The sequence below is a fragment of the Henckelia pumila genome, chromosome 4 (assembly GCF_033568475.1).
Source record: "Henckelia pumila isolate YLH828 chromosome 4, ASM3356847v2, whole genome shotgun sequence".
NCBI lineage: Eukaryota > Viridiplantae > Streptophyta > Magnoliopsida > Lamiales > Gesneriaceae > Henckelia > Henckelia pumila.
Window position 1 is genome coordinate 195,343,751 of NC_133123.1, and position 14,462 is coordinate 195,358,212.

Consider the following 14,462-nt stretch of genomic DNA (forward strand, 5'->3'; position numbering starts at 1 on the left):
ACTAAGTTTGGCTTGGAATTAGTTGACTAATCAACTAGGATAGCTCATGGATTTTGAGTAAGTCAACGGTAACAAATTTACATGGGGTTAGTCTAGGTGTCTTCCTAGGGCTGACCTAATTAGTTGTTTGACTGAGTTAGTGACATTGATGAGGTCATTCATCTGGAAGCATGGAAATATCGATCTTGTTTGGAATTTTGAGTTTTTGTTCTAAGTTGTTTCCTTAGGACAGTAGTCTGATTGACCTGCATAGGTTGAGACTTCGTGATGATGGGATTTCATTGGGATACCAAGTCGGGTATATGCCGAGAGTTGTGGACTAGGACCATGACTAGACATGATGGAGCGCGACCCTATTCCAGTGTTACTTTGGGAGTCTTTCGTACTTCGGAGAATGCCTGGAAGCCTTCGTGCTTCAGGATTTGGCGGTTGGAAGGCTACTTAGTCTAGAGTTTTGGTAACAGTCACGACGGGGTATGACATTGGATTGGATGCCTGGTTAGGTGTCAGCGGTTTAGATATCGTCTGACTGTCGTCAGAGATATTGGTTTGCAGTTTTGTCACAAGGACCAGTCTTGGAGGGATTTTCCTTGACGAGTACGTACTCTGAACAGATAGTTTTAGTCTATTGGATACTGCTAGACTAGTGGATCTAGTCGGGGTTTGGATGCTCTTGTGATAGGGGCTATCCAGGAGTTTTGGTTTGTGAAATTTCTGAAACATTTGACTCGGAGATGAGTAGTTTTCAGCATTAATGGTTTCCTTCAGTGATAGATTATATCCGATGCTAAGGATTGTACATGACTATTTGAGGCGTGAGGATAGCGTGATTTATGCTAGTATACACTTGGTGGTGATTTCAGGTGGGACACCGCGGCAAGTAACCTCAGTCTCGATTTGTTGCAGTCTTAGCAAGAGATATAGTTATCAGGAGCAAGTTTAGCGACAGTTGGTAGTGAGTCAGTATCGATGCGAGATTGGTACTGGTGACTACTAATAGCTATTGTCTGATTTTGTCAGAGATAGGTGAGTTGAATCAGCTGTGATTCTTTTGATTCCAAGTATTTGGGATATGCGGACGTATGGCCGTGAGATCATGATTATTGATCGAGCCATGTGAGATTTCAAATGACCAAGACCTGGCGGATGGTTGTCATATTTTGGTTGGTACTGACAAGTTGTGTGATAGTCATAACTTATCGACGAGGTAGATTGGTTGAGCAGATCAGTAATTAAGATATCATGAATCGAGAGATACTTGGGACGATACTATAAGCCGTCGTGCTTATGAGTTTGGATCCTTTAAGTAAATGTCTCGGAACAGTAAGAGAATTATTTGCATTCAGGATTCTCGGGTGGTTGAGATTTTCAGAGTGCAGTCGTTTGGACTTTCAAGTTAGATAGATCACGGGAGGTGATTGCATGTTTTGACTTTGGTAAGTCATGGCTAGTTCGATAACTCGGGTAAAAGTTATCAGTGGTAAGAGAAGACATAATTGGTTTGAACATTGCTTGGTATTAGCAATGGTTGACCCAGTTTTGGAAATAGAATTGTTCCATGCTATTGGATTACAGTTTTGGGAACTGTTAGCCGAATACTTGTTTATGCATTTCCAGAAGTTTTCTCGGAGGATTTTCATTAAATTGTGATTCGACGAGTGTTGCGGAATTCAATGAGCATTAGCAGGCTGATATCAGTTGTTTGTTCGTGGGATGATATGACAGCTGAGACTGTGTTCAGAGTCTAGTGAGATTGTTGTCGGTGATTTCCCAGTACGTTCTGATGTGCTATGCCATTGATGTGTTGAGATCGACTGATATCTATCGGATAAAGTCGTTGGTTTACCGCATGTGTCATGGATTGCGCGAAGGGTTGAGGTGAACTAGTTTTGTTCATCTTGGTAGCAAGTCAAGTGTGACTTGGGATTGTTATCTATGGTTGGATAACCAGTGTTGCGAATTCAATTGATATCTCGAGTGACAAGATAGTGGTGATCTTTATTCTAGACTACTAATGTTGTAGATGGTGTTGGTCCATCTGGGAGTTTCAACAGGATGACAGTGAATTTTGAGGCGACGACCTCGAAGGATGCATTTAGACAAGAAATTGTGTATAAGGATTTTGTCACAATTGGGGTTACAAATCTCTGTTTGCTAGTTGTTGTTATTTAGGAACATTCTTTGGCCAATGGCAGGGTGAGTACTGAAAGTACGTACTATGATGCCAGGAATTGTCAGGATTTTGTTGTTATCCATGGAAGGATGACTAATACGATTGAGTAGATGCTATCTACGATAGCGGGATTCGGATCAAGGTTTATTGCAATCAGTCTGGGGATTTCAGATGATTAGAGTCGTGTGCAGTGTTGCGATTGCTTTGCGAACTGGTGGCCGGTAGTTGCCATTTCTATTCGCATAAGGTACTGTTTTGGGAAATATTTTATCCTTGGTGATAAAGAATAACTCACATGAGTTCCTGGAAGAAGGATATCTAGGATTTGACCGAAAGTCAAATCTAGATCAATTTGTTTAGAACTTTGCGATAACGTCAAGGGATGCGATGTTACCGTTAGACCAGTGAAATACAATGTGTTGTATCTGGTATTATCGTGGGCAGCGATGGAGTTCGTGCATGTCTAGAGAATAGCTGATGGATAGTTTCGATCTTAGCAGGAGTGTCATCGCTAAGATTTGTAGGCAGTGTGACTGATACAGTCGGCAATTTGGATCGAAGGTGCCGTGTTGTTGCGGTTATCGATGGATAACTGACGATAGTCAGTAGTGTTACTCGATTCTCGCAGGATTGCTGATAAGAAGGCAGTGATTTCCAGAGTGATCGTTAAAAGCGTGCGAGTTTGAAATCAGTGCGAATTATAAATCGAGTTTATGTTCTGATGTGGTTCAGTGAATGAACAGACCTTGCAGGTTTAGCGAGGTTTGGTATTGTCGAAGGTTATTTGACCAGATGTTTTGAACCGGAACTACTAATGAATTGGACGAATGGTTTATACTATAGTCCCGAGGTTTACCTTAGATTTCGAGGACAAAATCCTTTTAAGGTGGTGGGAATGTAGTGGCCCATATCCAGAATTAACGATAATGAGTAATTATCATGTGATCATGTTAGATTTAGTAAAACATGATTAAGGAGACTTCTAAATGGATTAACGGAGCCTGGAAATAGACCTAAAATGATCAGAAATGGTCCGAAGGGTCAGACAGATTGGAAGCTCCGAAATTAGGATCGGATGCTCCGAAGGTGATCGGAAGCTCCGATCAAATTACGTCATCCATGACGTGTGGTTGATCGGAAGCTCCGAACAGGATCGAAAGCTCCGATCACCCCTATCCGAAGTCAACCAGTGAAATTTTGACATGTGGCAGATAAGGATGTTCGGAAGCTCCGATGGCAGGATCGGACGTTCCGATCGAGGATCGGAGGTTCCGATCGATGCCTATAAATATAAGGTCCGAGGCATTCATTTCTTGCCAATTCCGAATTCTCTCCTTCGCCCTCGTAGGTCCTATTTTAGGGCTTTGGGTACTCTTATTTTAGAGTTGGAGTATGGTATTTGTTTTAGTATAGTCAGACAGTGTCTGACATAGTAGTGGAGCAGTGCTCGTGTTGTAGAGCCATGTTCGAGGCTGTGGATTCGCAGCAGGGGAGTGCCCTAGTTGCGGGATAGTCGCCATCAGTGGGCTGACGACGGACGCAGGTATAGCTATGGTCTCCTTAAATTATTTAGGAGTATGCAATAGCTTAGTTAAGACTTTTAGAGCTTATTGAATGATGCATGGGTATTTGCATTGTAGACTTGATGATAGGCTTGGAACCTAGAGTGGGACTACTAGGACTGCCTTAGAAAGGTACGTAAGTACTGACTGAGATTGCCAGCGGATATGCATGCTTATATGTTGCATTTATGTGTTTGCATGTTATTATTGTTATGCGGCATGTGCATATCATCTTGTGTCTGTACATCTGTATATCTTTCGAGATGAGCCAGTTAGGGTTGCTCAGCCCTGTTAGGATGTTTGATATCGAGTAGCCTTAGGTACTGATACCTCAATGACTCCGTGGTCCGCATTCGGGATTCGGGAATGAGTGGTCGCACACAGTGGTTAGCTACCCCGATGTGACGAGCTTATATCCCAAGCGCCAGTTTGAGCAGTTTGTATACAGTTATCCCAGATATGGATACCCGGTCATTTGCATGCATCATATTTGTATGTTTATCCGTGTTTTCGTATTGAGCTTAGAGCTCACGTCCAGTATTTTCTGTGTATCTGGATACCCTATTCGATGGGGCAGGTATAGGTGCAGGATTGAGCACCAGGAGCCTGGAGGGACCAGCGACCTTGAAGACAGCAGTATTTAACTGTAGGTTTTATCTAAGTAATTTGATTGGGTTGTATAAATCAAGTTTGATTAGCCGGTTGTATTCTGCCGGTCTGCTTGTATTTAAGTCTTCCGCAGCGATTTTATTTAATGCATGCTTAATTATGCTCTTAACTCTGATTAGGTAGTGGATCCGAGACGGGTCGCTACACTTGGTTAGTGGACTTGTTTACTCAATGCATAATAGTCCAGCCCGAAAAAGAATTAGTTGGGAGACGATTTTGAGAAACAAGAAAGTATAACAGCTCGAGTGTTCATCAGTTGGGAGTACACAACTAATCGAGAGAGAGACTCAAGAAACCTGAAAGAAGGAAGCTCAAATTCTCTGTATAAGGACGAACACTGAAAGGAGGTGATCGTAATCTTTTGAAGAGAAGGATAGAAACAAGGAGGGATCGTGAATTGACATAAGGGTGTTCTAACTCAAGGGTCGAAGGCTTGTGTTTGAATCTGCAATTCATCGTGTTATCTTGTTTTTGTGTTTTGTATTGACTTGTAAATAGACCTGGCCACGGTACGAGTCCGGGTCGGACCCGCCGGGTTCGGGTCGGCAATAGGCCGATCCTTAACCGGCCCGCTCGTGGCCGGTTCCGGTCCGGGTCTCGGAACCGCGGGTCCGGGTCCGGGTCCGGTTAACCGGCGGTTCCGGTTCCGGGTCGACCCTTATTTTTTTTAAAAAAAAAAAAAATTTGTACAATTGAACTTTAAAAATTGTATCAAATATTTCATTATCTCAATAAAAAAACTATTATATGTATTAAATAAAAATATATTATATTTCAATTTTTAACATCTTATAATATTACATTTATTCAATAAAAAATATATGACATTTCAACTTTCAACATTGTATATTAAAAACTATATCTAGTATAATAAAAAAATATTATATTTATTAAATAAAAAATATATTACATTTCAACTTTTCACATCTTATATTAAAAATTATATATATATATATATATATATCAATAAAAAATTTATTATATTTCAACATCTTGTATTAAAAACTATATCTATCTCAATTAAAAACTCTATTTATCTCAATAAAAAATATATTACATTTAAACTTTAAATATCTTGTATAAAAAATATTATTACATTTATTTATATTTAATCACATTCAATTAACAAATCAACACTTGGCCTAGTGGCATGAATGAGATCTCAAACTCATTTGGTTTTGGTTTCAAATCTCACCCATGTGTGGGTATCAAATATATATTATTTAAATTATTATTTAAAATTAAAATAATATTTTAAAAAGATAAACCCGATGGGTCAACCCGGCTAACCCGGAGGGTCGGACCCGCCGGGTTGAACCGGCCAACCCGCCGGGTCGACGGTTTTCCAAAGGGAAAACCGGACCGGACCGCCTAGTGGCCGGTCCAGTCCCAGTTCCGGGTTGGAGCCGTTGACCCGGTTCCGGTCCGAGTCCGGGCCCAACCCGACCCTTGGCCAGGTCTACTTGTAAAGACATTCTTCAAAGCTTGATCAATAAAGAGTTGACTTGGATTCCCGTGGACGTAGATCTTCACAAGATCAAACCACGTAAATGAATTGAGTTCTTTCTCATTAAGTGCATGTCTGTGATCATATTTCATATAGTGTATTGGTTTTGAGTTGTATCCGGAAAGATTTCTTAACACATATTATAAGAATAATAGATAGATAATATATGAATATAAAGTCCATTTAATATATATATATATCTTACTATCTTACTATCCTATAATGGTTCCACCCTTTAGAATAACTACTTTTGATCATAATTATGTGTGGACATAAATACTCTTGATATTAATTAACTTATTTGATATCTAAATATTAATATTTTATTTTACACTTCTTAAAAATCACATGATCATTTTTTAACATCCAAACACATGTTCAATACCACGAATTCACAAACTCACATATTTTTTGAACATGTTAAAATTTTTAAATTGTATACATTTAATTAAAAATATAAGTTTTATACACATGCAACGCGTTTGCTCCGGTAACTAGTATTATATAACTCTTTTTAGTGAAACAATTTTCATATTCCTGAATTATCTTTGGCTTCAAGTGATATGGTTGAATTTCCTACTTCCATAGTTTTTCTTCCAATTTGGTTTCCCCATCCATTTTATATTGTTATAATTTATTTGAAAAAGGAAATTACTTCAATTTTGAAACTTATAAGAATACGTGATTGCTTTTCAAAGTCATCGATGAAAAGAAATTTTGTTAATGACAAAAAGATAAAAAAAAAAAAAAAAAAATCATTGGTCTATGACGATATGATAACTTTCAATCATACATAAAGTGTGTGCATAAAAAACTAGTATATATTATGTATATGTTTATATCGTATATCGTATAATAGAAAATAAGCGAGTCTATGGTCTTTTTGAAAAATTTCAAAATATTTAAAAAATATTTTATTTTATCAAAAAATATTAAATTTCTATTTACCGTGAACCTATACAGCGGATACCTTATTTGACTTAATAATAATAATATATTCAGATTTAACATATGAGTAAATTTACTTACAAGAAATAAATATATTTAAAACATTGAAAAATAACAATCAGGTTATAGTGAGAAAAGCTTTTTCAATTGTCAGACAAAGGGTGCTCTGACTGTTCAAAGCGCCTTTTGCATTTTACTTTTTTTTTATTAATTATTTAATAATATATATTATTACCGTTAATATGTATATACATATACATATATTTATTTATTTGTTTGTTTGTCTTGTCTTTTTTTTTTAAATTTTTAGTCCGTTGTTTTTTTGTTTTTATTGTTGAATTTTTGTTAATTTTTTATAATATTTTAATTAAATTAGCCGTTGAAGTATTTCCTATAAATACACATGAAGTCTTCTAATTCTCACTCATCTTATAATATTTTATTTATATTGCACAATATGATTATTGAAGATGAAGGAGATGCAACACTAAATTGGTTAGACGATGAAGGAAATCCACCAGCACAGATATTTCAAGGATCTATCCAAGAATTTCAAGAATACCTTCGAAGAAATAACAGTTACGTGATAGCCAAGTGCATCATCAACTTCGAGCGGACTTGGTTGAGCATATCTGGGCACACCACGATATCAATCCGTAAAACAAGCATATATTATGTATGTTTTGGTTGTTTTTAATATTTCTTTAATTTTCACATGTCGTAGTATCTATTGGTATATTATGTAAACGAAATTTTAATTATTATTATTAACATTAAATATATGTTATTATATATTATATATTGCACATACACTTTCCCACCGTTTTTTTCTTCTTCTTTTGTTTTTGTCTTTTTTTGTGTCAATTATTGTGTCCGTGACTTTTTTTTTTGAGATAATATATTTTATATTATTTAATATTATATATATACGTTATGCAGACACATGTGCTACATTTTGTTTCTTTTGTTTTTATTATCTGCATGTATAGTTAAAAAATATATAAAATTGATTTGTCGATAAAATTTTCCTATAAATACACAGAACATTGTCATACAATTTTGTAACACACAAAATCACTAGAATCACTCCATCAATTTATCGGAAATGGATGTAAATTTTTTTGGGTCTTTCGGAAACTCTGTGAATTCTGATGCCGAAAAAAATACATCAGAAAATTATCAGAGTCGTCCTAATAGTCAATTTATTGCTCCATCACAATACCCTCACAATATTCAAAATATTTCACAATATCCGCTTAATTTTCAAAGTTCTCAAAGTTTGCCTATTTTTTCGAGCAATGTTCACCCTCAAGCTCCATTTTATGCGTATCCACCTGAATATTGGCAAGCCATGTGTAGTCAATTTGCAATGTCAGCCCCTACTTATTTATTTTCTCCACAACAACCACCGGTCATACCTTCGAATGAATCAAGGAATACAGATGCATACAAAAAACCCGCAACACCATCCTCGATTCCAGGTTCTCAATTTCCTACTTTTTCAACATAACTAGGACTCGACAACATTGTTTTCGATAAAGAACATGAAATGGATGGAAAACGAGCACATTGGTCAGTTGATGAAGACAAGCTCCTTGCAAGGTCATGGGTCACTATTAGCACCGACCCAATTATCGGTAATGACCAGAAAGATCATGCATTTTGGAAACGAATTACAAACTACTACAACAAACATCGCGCTACCGGATCTAAGGAGAGAGACTGGAAGAAGGTAAAATCACATTTCTATTTATTTCATCCTTTGGTGAATGAGTTTTCTGGTGTATACAATAATTTATACAATAATCGTTCGAGCGGATGGAGCGATGAGGATGTACTTGTCAAAGCTCAAGAAATTTGGAAGACAAATCATAACAGTAAGCCTTTCAAATATGAACATGTATGGAGAATTCTTAGAGAGTGTGAAAAATATGCTCCACAACATCGTCATGCTAATAAGAAGGCTCGAACCTCTGAGTCGGAGGGACATACAACCTCATCCAATCCGGATACGAGCGTTGACGTAGATGACTGTAAAGTTCGTCTTCGTCCAATGGGACAGAAAGCTGCAAAAAGGAAGGGCAAAATGAAAGCTATAAATGCCGATAAATGGGAAGAGAAAATGGACCTTAGGTGGCAAAAGTTGGAAGAACTTCACATGGAAAAAATAGAACTTCAAAAAAATGAAGTGGCGACTCGAGAGGCTGAGACACTTCATAAGGATTATGAAATCCTTATGAAAGATACTAATGACATGACACCGGAACAACTTAACATACATCTCAAAATATGCGCAAAGCTTAAAAGGAAGCATGGAATAGAGTAGATGTATTTTAGTTATTTTTAATTTTTGTTCTAATTTATGTATCTCTTATTATCTACTGAAGCATTATGTAATCTAAATTTTAATTATTAATTAATGTTGAATATTTTCACTATCATATATGGAATATTATGAACTATTTGTAATAAATAAATATATAAAATAAATTGCTAGTTATTTTTTTAACATAAAAATCTGTATGTAACGTTACAAAATTTTGAAATTGAATTTAAATTATATTTATTTTTTTATTAATTAAATTATTAAATATTTATAAAAAAAATATATTTGTTTTCTTTAACTATAAAAAAATTCACAAGTTCATTAATAAAATTAAACTATTTATATAAATTATGTATATATAAATATGTAAAATAAATTGATTGTTGATATATTTGAATTGAGTGTGGGGTTCATAAAAAAGTTGTTTGAGTTTTTTGTTATAATGGAGAGTTGAATGAGATTTTTGGTTTTTGATGTGGCGGAGTGGGGACCACAAAAAAATGGTGATATGGGTGTTACCATTGTGGATGCCCTAATGTATAAAAAAACACTCGGACTACGCAGAAATAACAAATTTATATGCAAACATATGCTCCCTTATACACATTTATTCCACGATTATTAAAAAAAAAAAAAAAGACTTAGATTTTTTTAGCAGCAAATTGCAAGCATGATAAAAACCTAGTTTGAATAGTGAAACAAGCTTCCAAAAAGAATAGTGAATAACAAAGTTCTGGTGAAACTAAGGAACCAAAAAATCATAGAATGCGTATGGTTCTTGAAAACTCATACAACTTCCTCCATTGCCCTCTTTCTTTCCTCTTCTTCAGCTTTAAGCCAGTTAGCCTAAACATATAAACAAATAAACAAAAAATATACAGAGAAGTTAGAACTTAGAAATTCACAACTTGCGAAGAATAACATAACTAATATGCAAATGCAAAGTTATGCCAAAAAAGAACTTGCCTTTTGGCGTTCGAGTCTAGAGACATGGGGGCGTATAGAGTTACCTAGGCTTAAGCCACCCCATGCTGCCTGTAACTCTTTCTCCCTTGCCTGTCGTCGAGAAACCGAATACCTCGTACCATCATCACCTTGTTGATCTGTAGTAGCCGTATTTTCCCTTTCCCTCTCAAGTTGTGATTTATGCTTGACTAGAATTTGATCCAAACTGCTTTCATTGCTCTCCATTTCTACTTTTGCATCCTTTCTTTTTGGTTTTGTTCCTATTTGTTCATCTGCACGGAATCTCATTTTCTCCCTTTCCAGCCTGGAGACATGCTTGACTAAGACACTGTCTAAGCTTTCATAATTCGCATCTTGAGACATTTTGGTGCCAATATTTCTAGGCCGGCTGTTTTTGTTCATGTCCACGTTCTCTTTGCCTAATGAATCTCCATCAGTAACTAATGTGGCTGTATTGCTCGAACCAGTCGTGCCACTTCCTTCGGTTGGTTCGATAATTCTTCTGTTTCGTGCTTCCTGGACCTCTCTCTCAAGTCTTGTCAACCGTTTCACCAGAAACTTGTCTAGACTAGGAACCTCCACAGCTTCTTTTGTTTCACTGCCAACGAACTCTGTGAGAGCCTTCTGCAATTTCTTGGCTCCTTCAGCCTCTTTCTTGAGCTTTAAATCATCATTGAGCTTTTCTTGAGTTCTTGAACTCGCATTGTTCTCGTCAGTCTGTTTATTTGTAGCTTCATTCTTTGCGGCAGTTTTAGCTTCTAACACCTCTCTTTCAAGTCTTGTCAACCGCTTGACAAGAAACTTGTCTAGACTCGGGAGTACAGCCTCAGCTGCCCTTCTCGACTGAGCATCTGAAATAGAGTTCCTGCTTGTCATCCTCCCCCCGAAAGATGTTCTGCTTGAGTCTGTCTTAAGACCAGGATTCTTCATATTTTCAGCCAAAGCAGCATTTAGCCCACAAGTTGCAACTATAGTAGCAAGAGAAGCAAGTTCTTCTTCTTTTAAGCATTGAAGTCTATCCAACATCAACTCTATCACATGATTTGATTTGGACTCATCCGCATTGAATTCACATTCTGGATTGAATGAGAACTCATGGTAACTCTCATCCGTATCAGGGTTCTCGCTAATTTTACGCAACAGTTGTTGAAATTCATCCTTTTTAATTGAAGGGCAACTCGTGAGCTTAATAAAAGCCACTTTAACTGCTGCTGCTACTTGTTTATGAACCTCGAATACAGATTCAAAAGTTGCTGAAACTGTATGAGTGGCAGCAGATTCACCTCCTCCTTTATTAGAACGGTTTTGTGCACACTCTGGTATATCATTCAAGATTACCCCTATTGCTTCCGCTGCTTCAAAGGCTTCATCAGCAGATTTTTCAGCTTTTAACAACTGAGCTTCTGCTACTTTACTTTCAATCCTGTTGACATAAAATAAAAGCATCATATGATAATCGCAATGTAATATGTTTTCTATGAAGTAGCCCGAAAAGACATGTTACCCAGCTGCTCGAAGTATTCTACACCAAGATGCTTCAATCATGGCAGCTTTTCGAGCCTCCATTGCTTTATCTGCGGCTTCTTTTATTGCAATCTTTTCTCTCAGTACTTTTGAGTAATGCGGATTTGAATCACCAAGAGTTTCATCTAGAGTAGATTGCATTCCATCCACTTCCTATAATCAGGAATTAGTACGTAAATCAAACCACAATGAAAAAACCTTGCCAGTAGATAGACCAGTAAGTAAGTATATTAAATACCTGCAGCAACTTTATTTTCCTCTTCAAGTAAGGTTCCAATTTTTTGCGGGGAAACCAGGTAAGTGGTGAGGTTTTGCGGTGAGGAGGCTTCGCGATCTGGGATGCAAGTTTGTTCAAAGCAGTTGAGCTGGAACGCACGCTATCCTTTGTTCTAGTGTTCTGCATAACGCAAGAAACAGCGAAGGATGAGAAGAAATGTAATTAACAGCTTTAAAGAAACATCATACCAATTCTTTTGACAATTAGGAAGAAATCTATGAGTGAAAAATGCACATGTACTTCAAACTAGCCAAGAAACGTAATTCAAAGAAGAGTCACTAATCTAGGACAGATAGATACTGTAAGAAGATTAAACTTAATAACAACACATTTCTCACAATCTGATTTACTTCTTCCAGATAGGCAAACTTAAATCCCAAGGTTTACTGAAAAATATAAGGAAAAAATCCAAGAATTTGAATTTGTTTAAGTACTCGTGACATTCCAAGTCGACTGAAGAATGAATTGCTGAATTATAAAATAAGGCTTATTCTTGCATGTCCAACCAAATTCATTTGATCGTAAATGGTACAAGAAATCAAGAAGTTTATTTGAATATCACATATGTAACCCACTCATTGATGGATAAGGAAGAAATTTAGTTTTGGGAGCAAGTAATAACATAGCTACATAATTTTCAGTTGGTGACAATATAATTTATTTGGTAAATGCAAGAATTGAAATCTTTGCTCTTAGGGCAATATTGCGCCGCTATGGTGCTTGGTAATTGTCTTTCAAGATATAACAACCACTATTTTGGGAAAGTAGCACTACAAATCTTAAAATACATAAGTATTCAAACTTTCCCTGTCTATTTAATAAAAGAAATCTCTCGACGCATTTCATTCTTGAATTTAAACGCTGGCAATCTTCAACATTGGAATTTAAGATGGTATATCTTAAAATTCAAACCTTAGTGTTCATAAATAGAAGGATTGGCATTTGAATGTGTTGAATGAAATGCAAACGGTTGGGGTGGTCCATTTATGTAATAGGGTGAAGATTTGTGATTCTTATGGTAGATAGTGAACCAATTGATAGGCAAGTATCTACGGACTCTATTCCGCAACACATCGTATGCAACATGGAGCTATTGTGTTGATAACAGTATAATTATTATAAGTAATCATTTAAACCACCAACCACTACCACACTACCACCACCATATCCCACCAACGAGCAGCGGCCACCGTCACCGGGGAACCAACGAACTTTCGGCAGCCTTCCAGTGCACCTCCAATGAGCTCTGGTAGGCTATGGGGTTCCCATGGGCCTCGGGTCACCATTTTAAGCACCTACTTCATTTAGTTTTATCCCGAAACCAATTTACAACACTCATTACTTCATTGAAAATATATCTGTGTTATGCACGATCACCACTAGGCCAAGAAACAAATAAATGTTCACCTTCAAGGTGGAGGGGCAAATGTTTTAAAATTTTCAGGCATACTTGTTCTAAAAACATGGGTCCCACCAAAAAGGAGCTCAAGTCACCCAACATCAAAATTACGCATCCAAGATCCAAATGCCCAACTCTTTGACAGATCCCGAGTAATATCAGAAAAATAAATATTTAAACTACTAAGATAAATCGTTTTTCAAGAACATCTTCAAACCCATCACGAAAACTAAACCGTGAGAGATCACTGATTCATATCTCAGGAAATATAAAAGGATTTAAAGCTATATAACGAGCAAACTTGTAATTAAAAAGCCCTAATTAGAAAAAGGAATATGAACAGAAACACACGCAAGAAACAAAATCGGAGTACCTTCCCAAGTTTAGAAGCAGACATCTTAGATTCCTTGGGACTTTTCTCTTTCTCAGTAGAAATTTCCTTCCTTTGCTTCTCAACACAACCCATATCAATGCAGCCAAGATCCATTTCTTTTACAGAGTGACGCTTTCAATTTTTTTGGGGCTCTGATCAACAGAAAATCGACGGAGAAAATCAGCCAGGCAAGAAAAGGAGAACCCAGAGAGATTTCACTGAATTATGGACTGTACGATTCGAGAAAATCCAGACAAAGAGATAGAGAGTAGTGTTTTTCTTGGTTTTGGGGATGGAAGAAATTTTTAATGGTATGTATGTTTTCCTTTACCGAAAGCAAAAATAAGTATCCGTTGCAGTCGACTATTTGGTTGCAACGGTCCATTTCTGTGTATCCTGTGGATCGGGTGCAAGGAGCCTATTCTCTGTTTGGCGTCAAATATTGCCACATCATCTTCCGTTTTCAACCAATGAATAATATCATTTGTTTTATTTTATAAATTGTTGAGATGCTACGCTTGTAATAATACTTAATTGTGTTTTCAACCCATGTATATTATTAGGGTAGCTTGAATTCAATTTGTTTATGTACAACACAATTAGATCTCGACATAGGACACATGTATATCTTATGTATCCATTATAATTTATATCTTTGTATAGGTTTTGTACTACCCTGCGGACGACGTGTAACCCCATGATTGGTCAAAATCAGTGAGTCTCATGTAGGACCCACTG

The 14,462-nt window shown here is 36.6% G+C and overlaps 2 protein-coding genes across 2 annotated transcripts; one reads left to right on the forward strand and one right to left on the reverse strand.

The window, feature by feature from the left end:
• Positions 1–8,408: 8,408 nt before the first annotated feature.
• On the forward strand, positions 8,409–9,185 carry LOC140862534 (glutathione S-transferase T3-like). The gene has a single exon (XM_073265562.1). It carries the CDS (start codon positions 8,409–8,411, stop codon positions 9,183–9,185), a length of 777 nt encoding a protein of 258 aa, XP_073121663.1.
• A 621-nt stretch (positions 9,186–9,806) lies between these two features.
• On the reverse strand, positions 9,807–14,018 carry LOC140867117 (uncharacterized). The gene is made up of 5 exons (XM_073272193.1): positions 13,725–14,018; positions 11,914–12,072; positions 11,656–11,828; positions 10,152–11,574; positions 9,807–10,031 (listed from the first exon to the last, which is right to left on the reverse strand). The coding sequence occupies exons 1-5, from the start codon at positions 13,836–13,838 to the stop codon at positions 9,972–9,974; spliced, it is 1,929 nt and encodes a 642-aa protein (XP_073128294.1). The 5' UTR covers positions 13,839–14,018; the 3' UTR covers positions 9,807–9,971.
• Between the last annotated feature and the right edge of the window lie 444 nt (positions 14,019–14,462).

What these genes read in the sequence shown, in the direction of transcription:
- LOC140862534 (XM_073265562.1), top strand. Translation starts at nt 8,409, where the DNA reads ATGGATGGAAAACGAGCACATTGGTCAGTTGATGAAGACAAGCTCCTT.
- LOC140867117 (XM_073272193.1), bottom strand. Translation starts at nt 13,838, where the DNA reads ATGGATCTTGGCTGCATTGATATGGGTTGTGTTGAGAAGCAAAGGAAG. An exon ending in CTGCTTCTAAACTTGGGAAG is followed by an intron (nt 12,073 to 13,724) that starts GTACTCCGATTT and finishes TGCGTTATGCAG; the next exon opens with AACACTAGAACAAAGGATAG. An exon ending in GGAAAATAAAGTTGCTGCAG is followed by an intron (nt 11,829 to 11,913) that starts GTATTTAATATA and finishes TCCTGATTATAG; the next exon opens with GAAGTGGATGGAATGCAATC.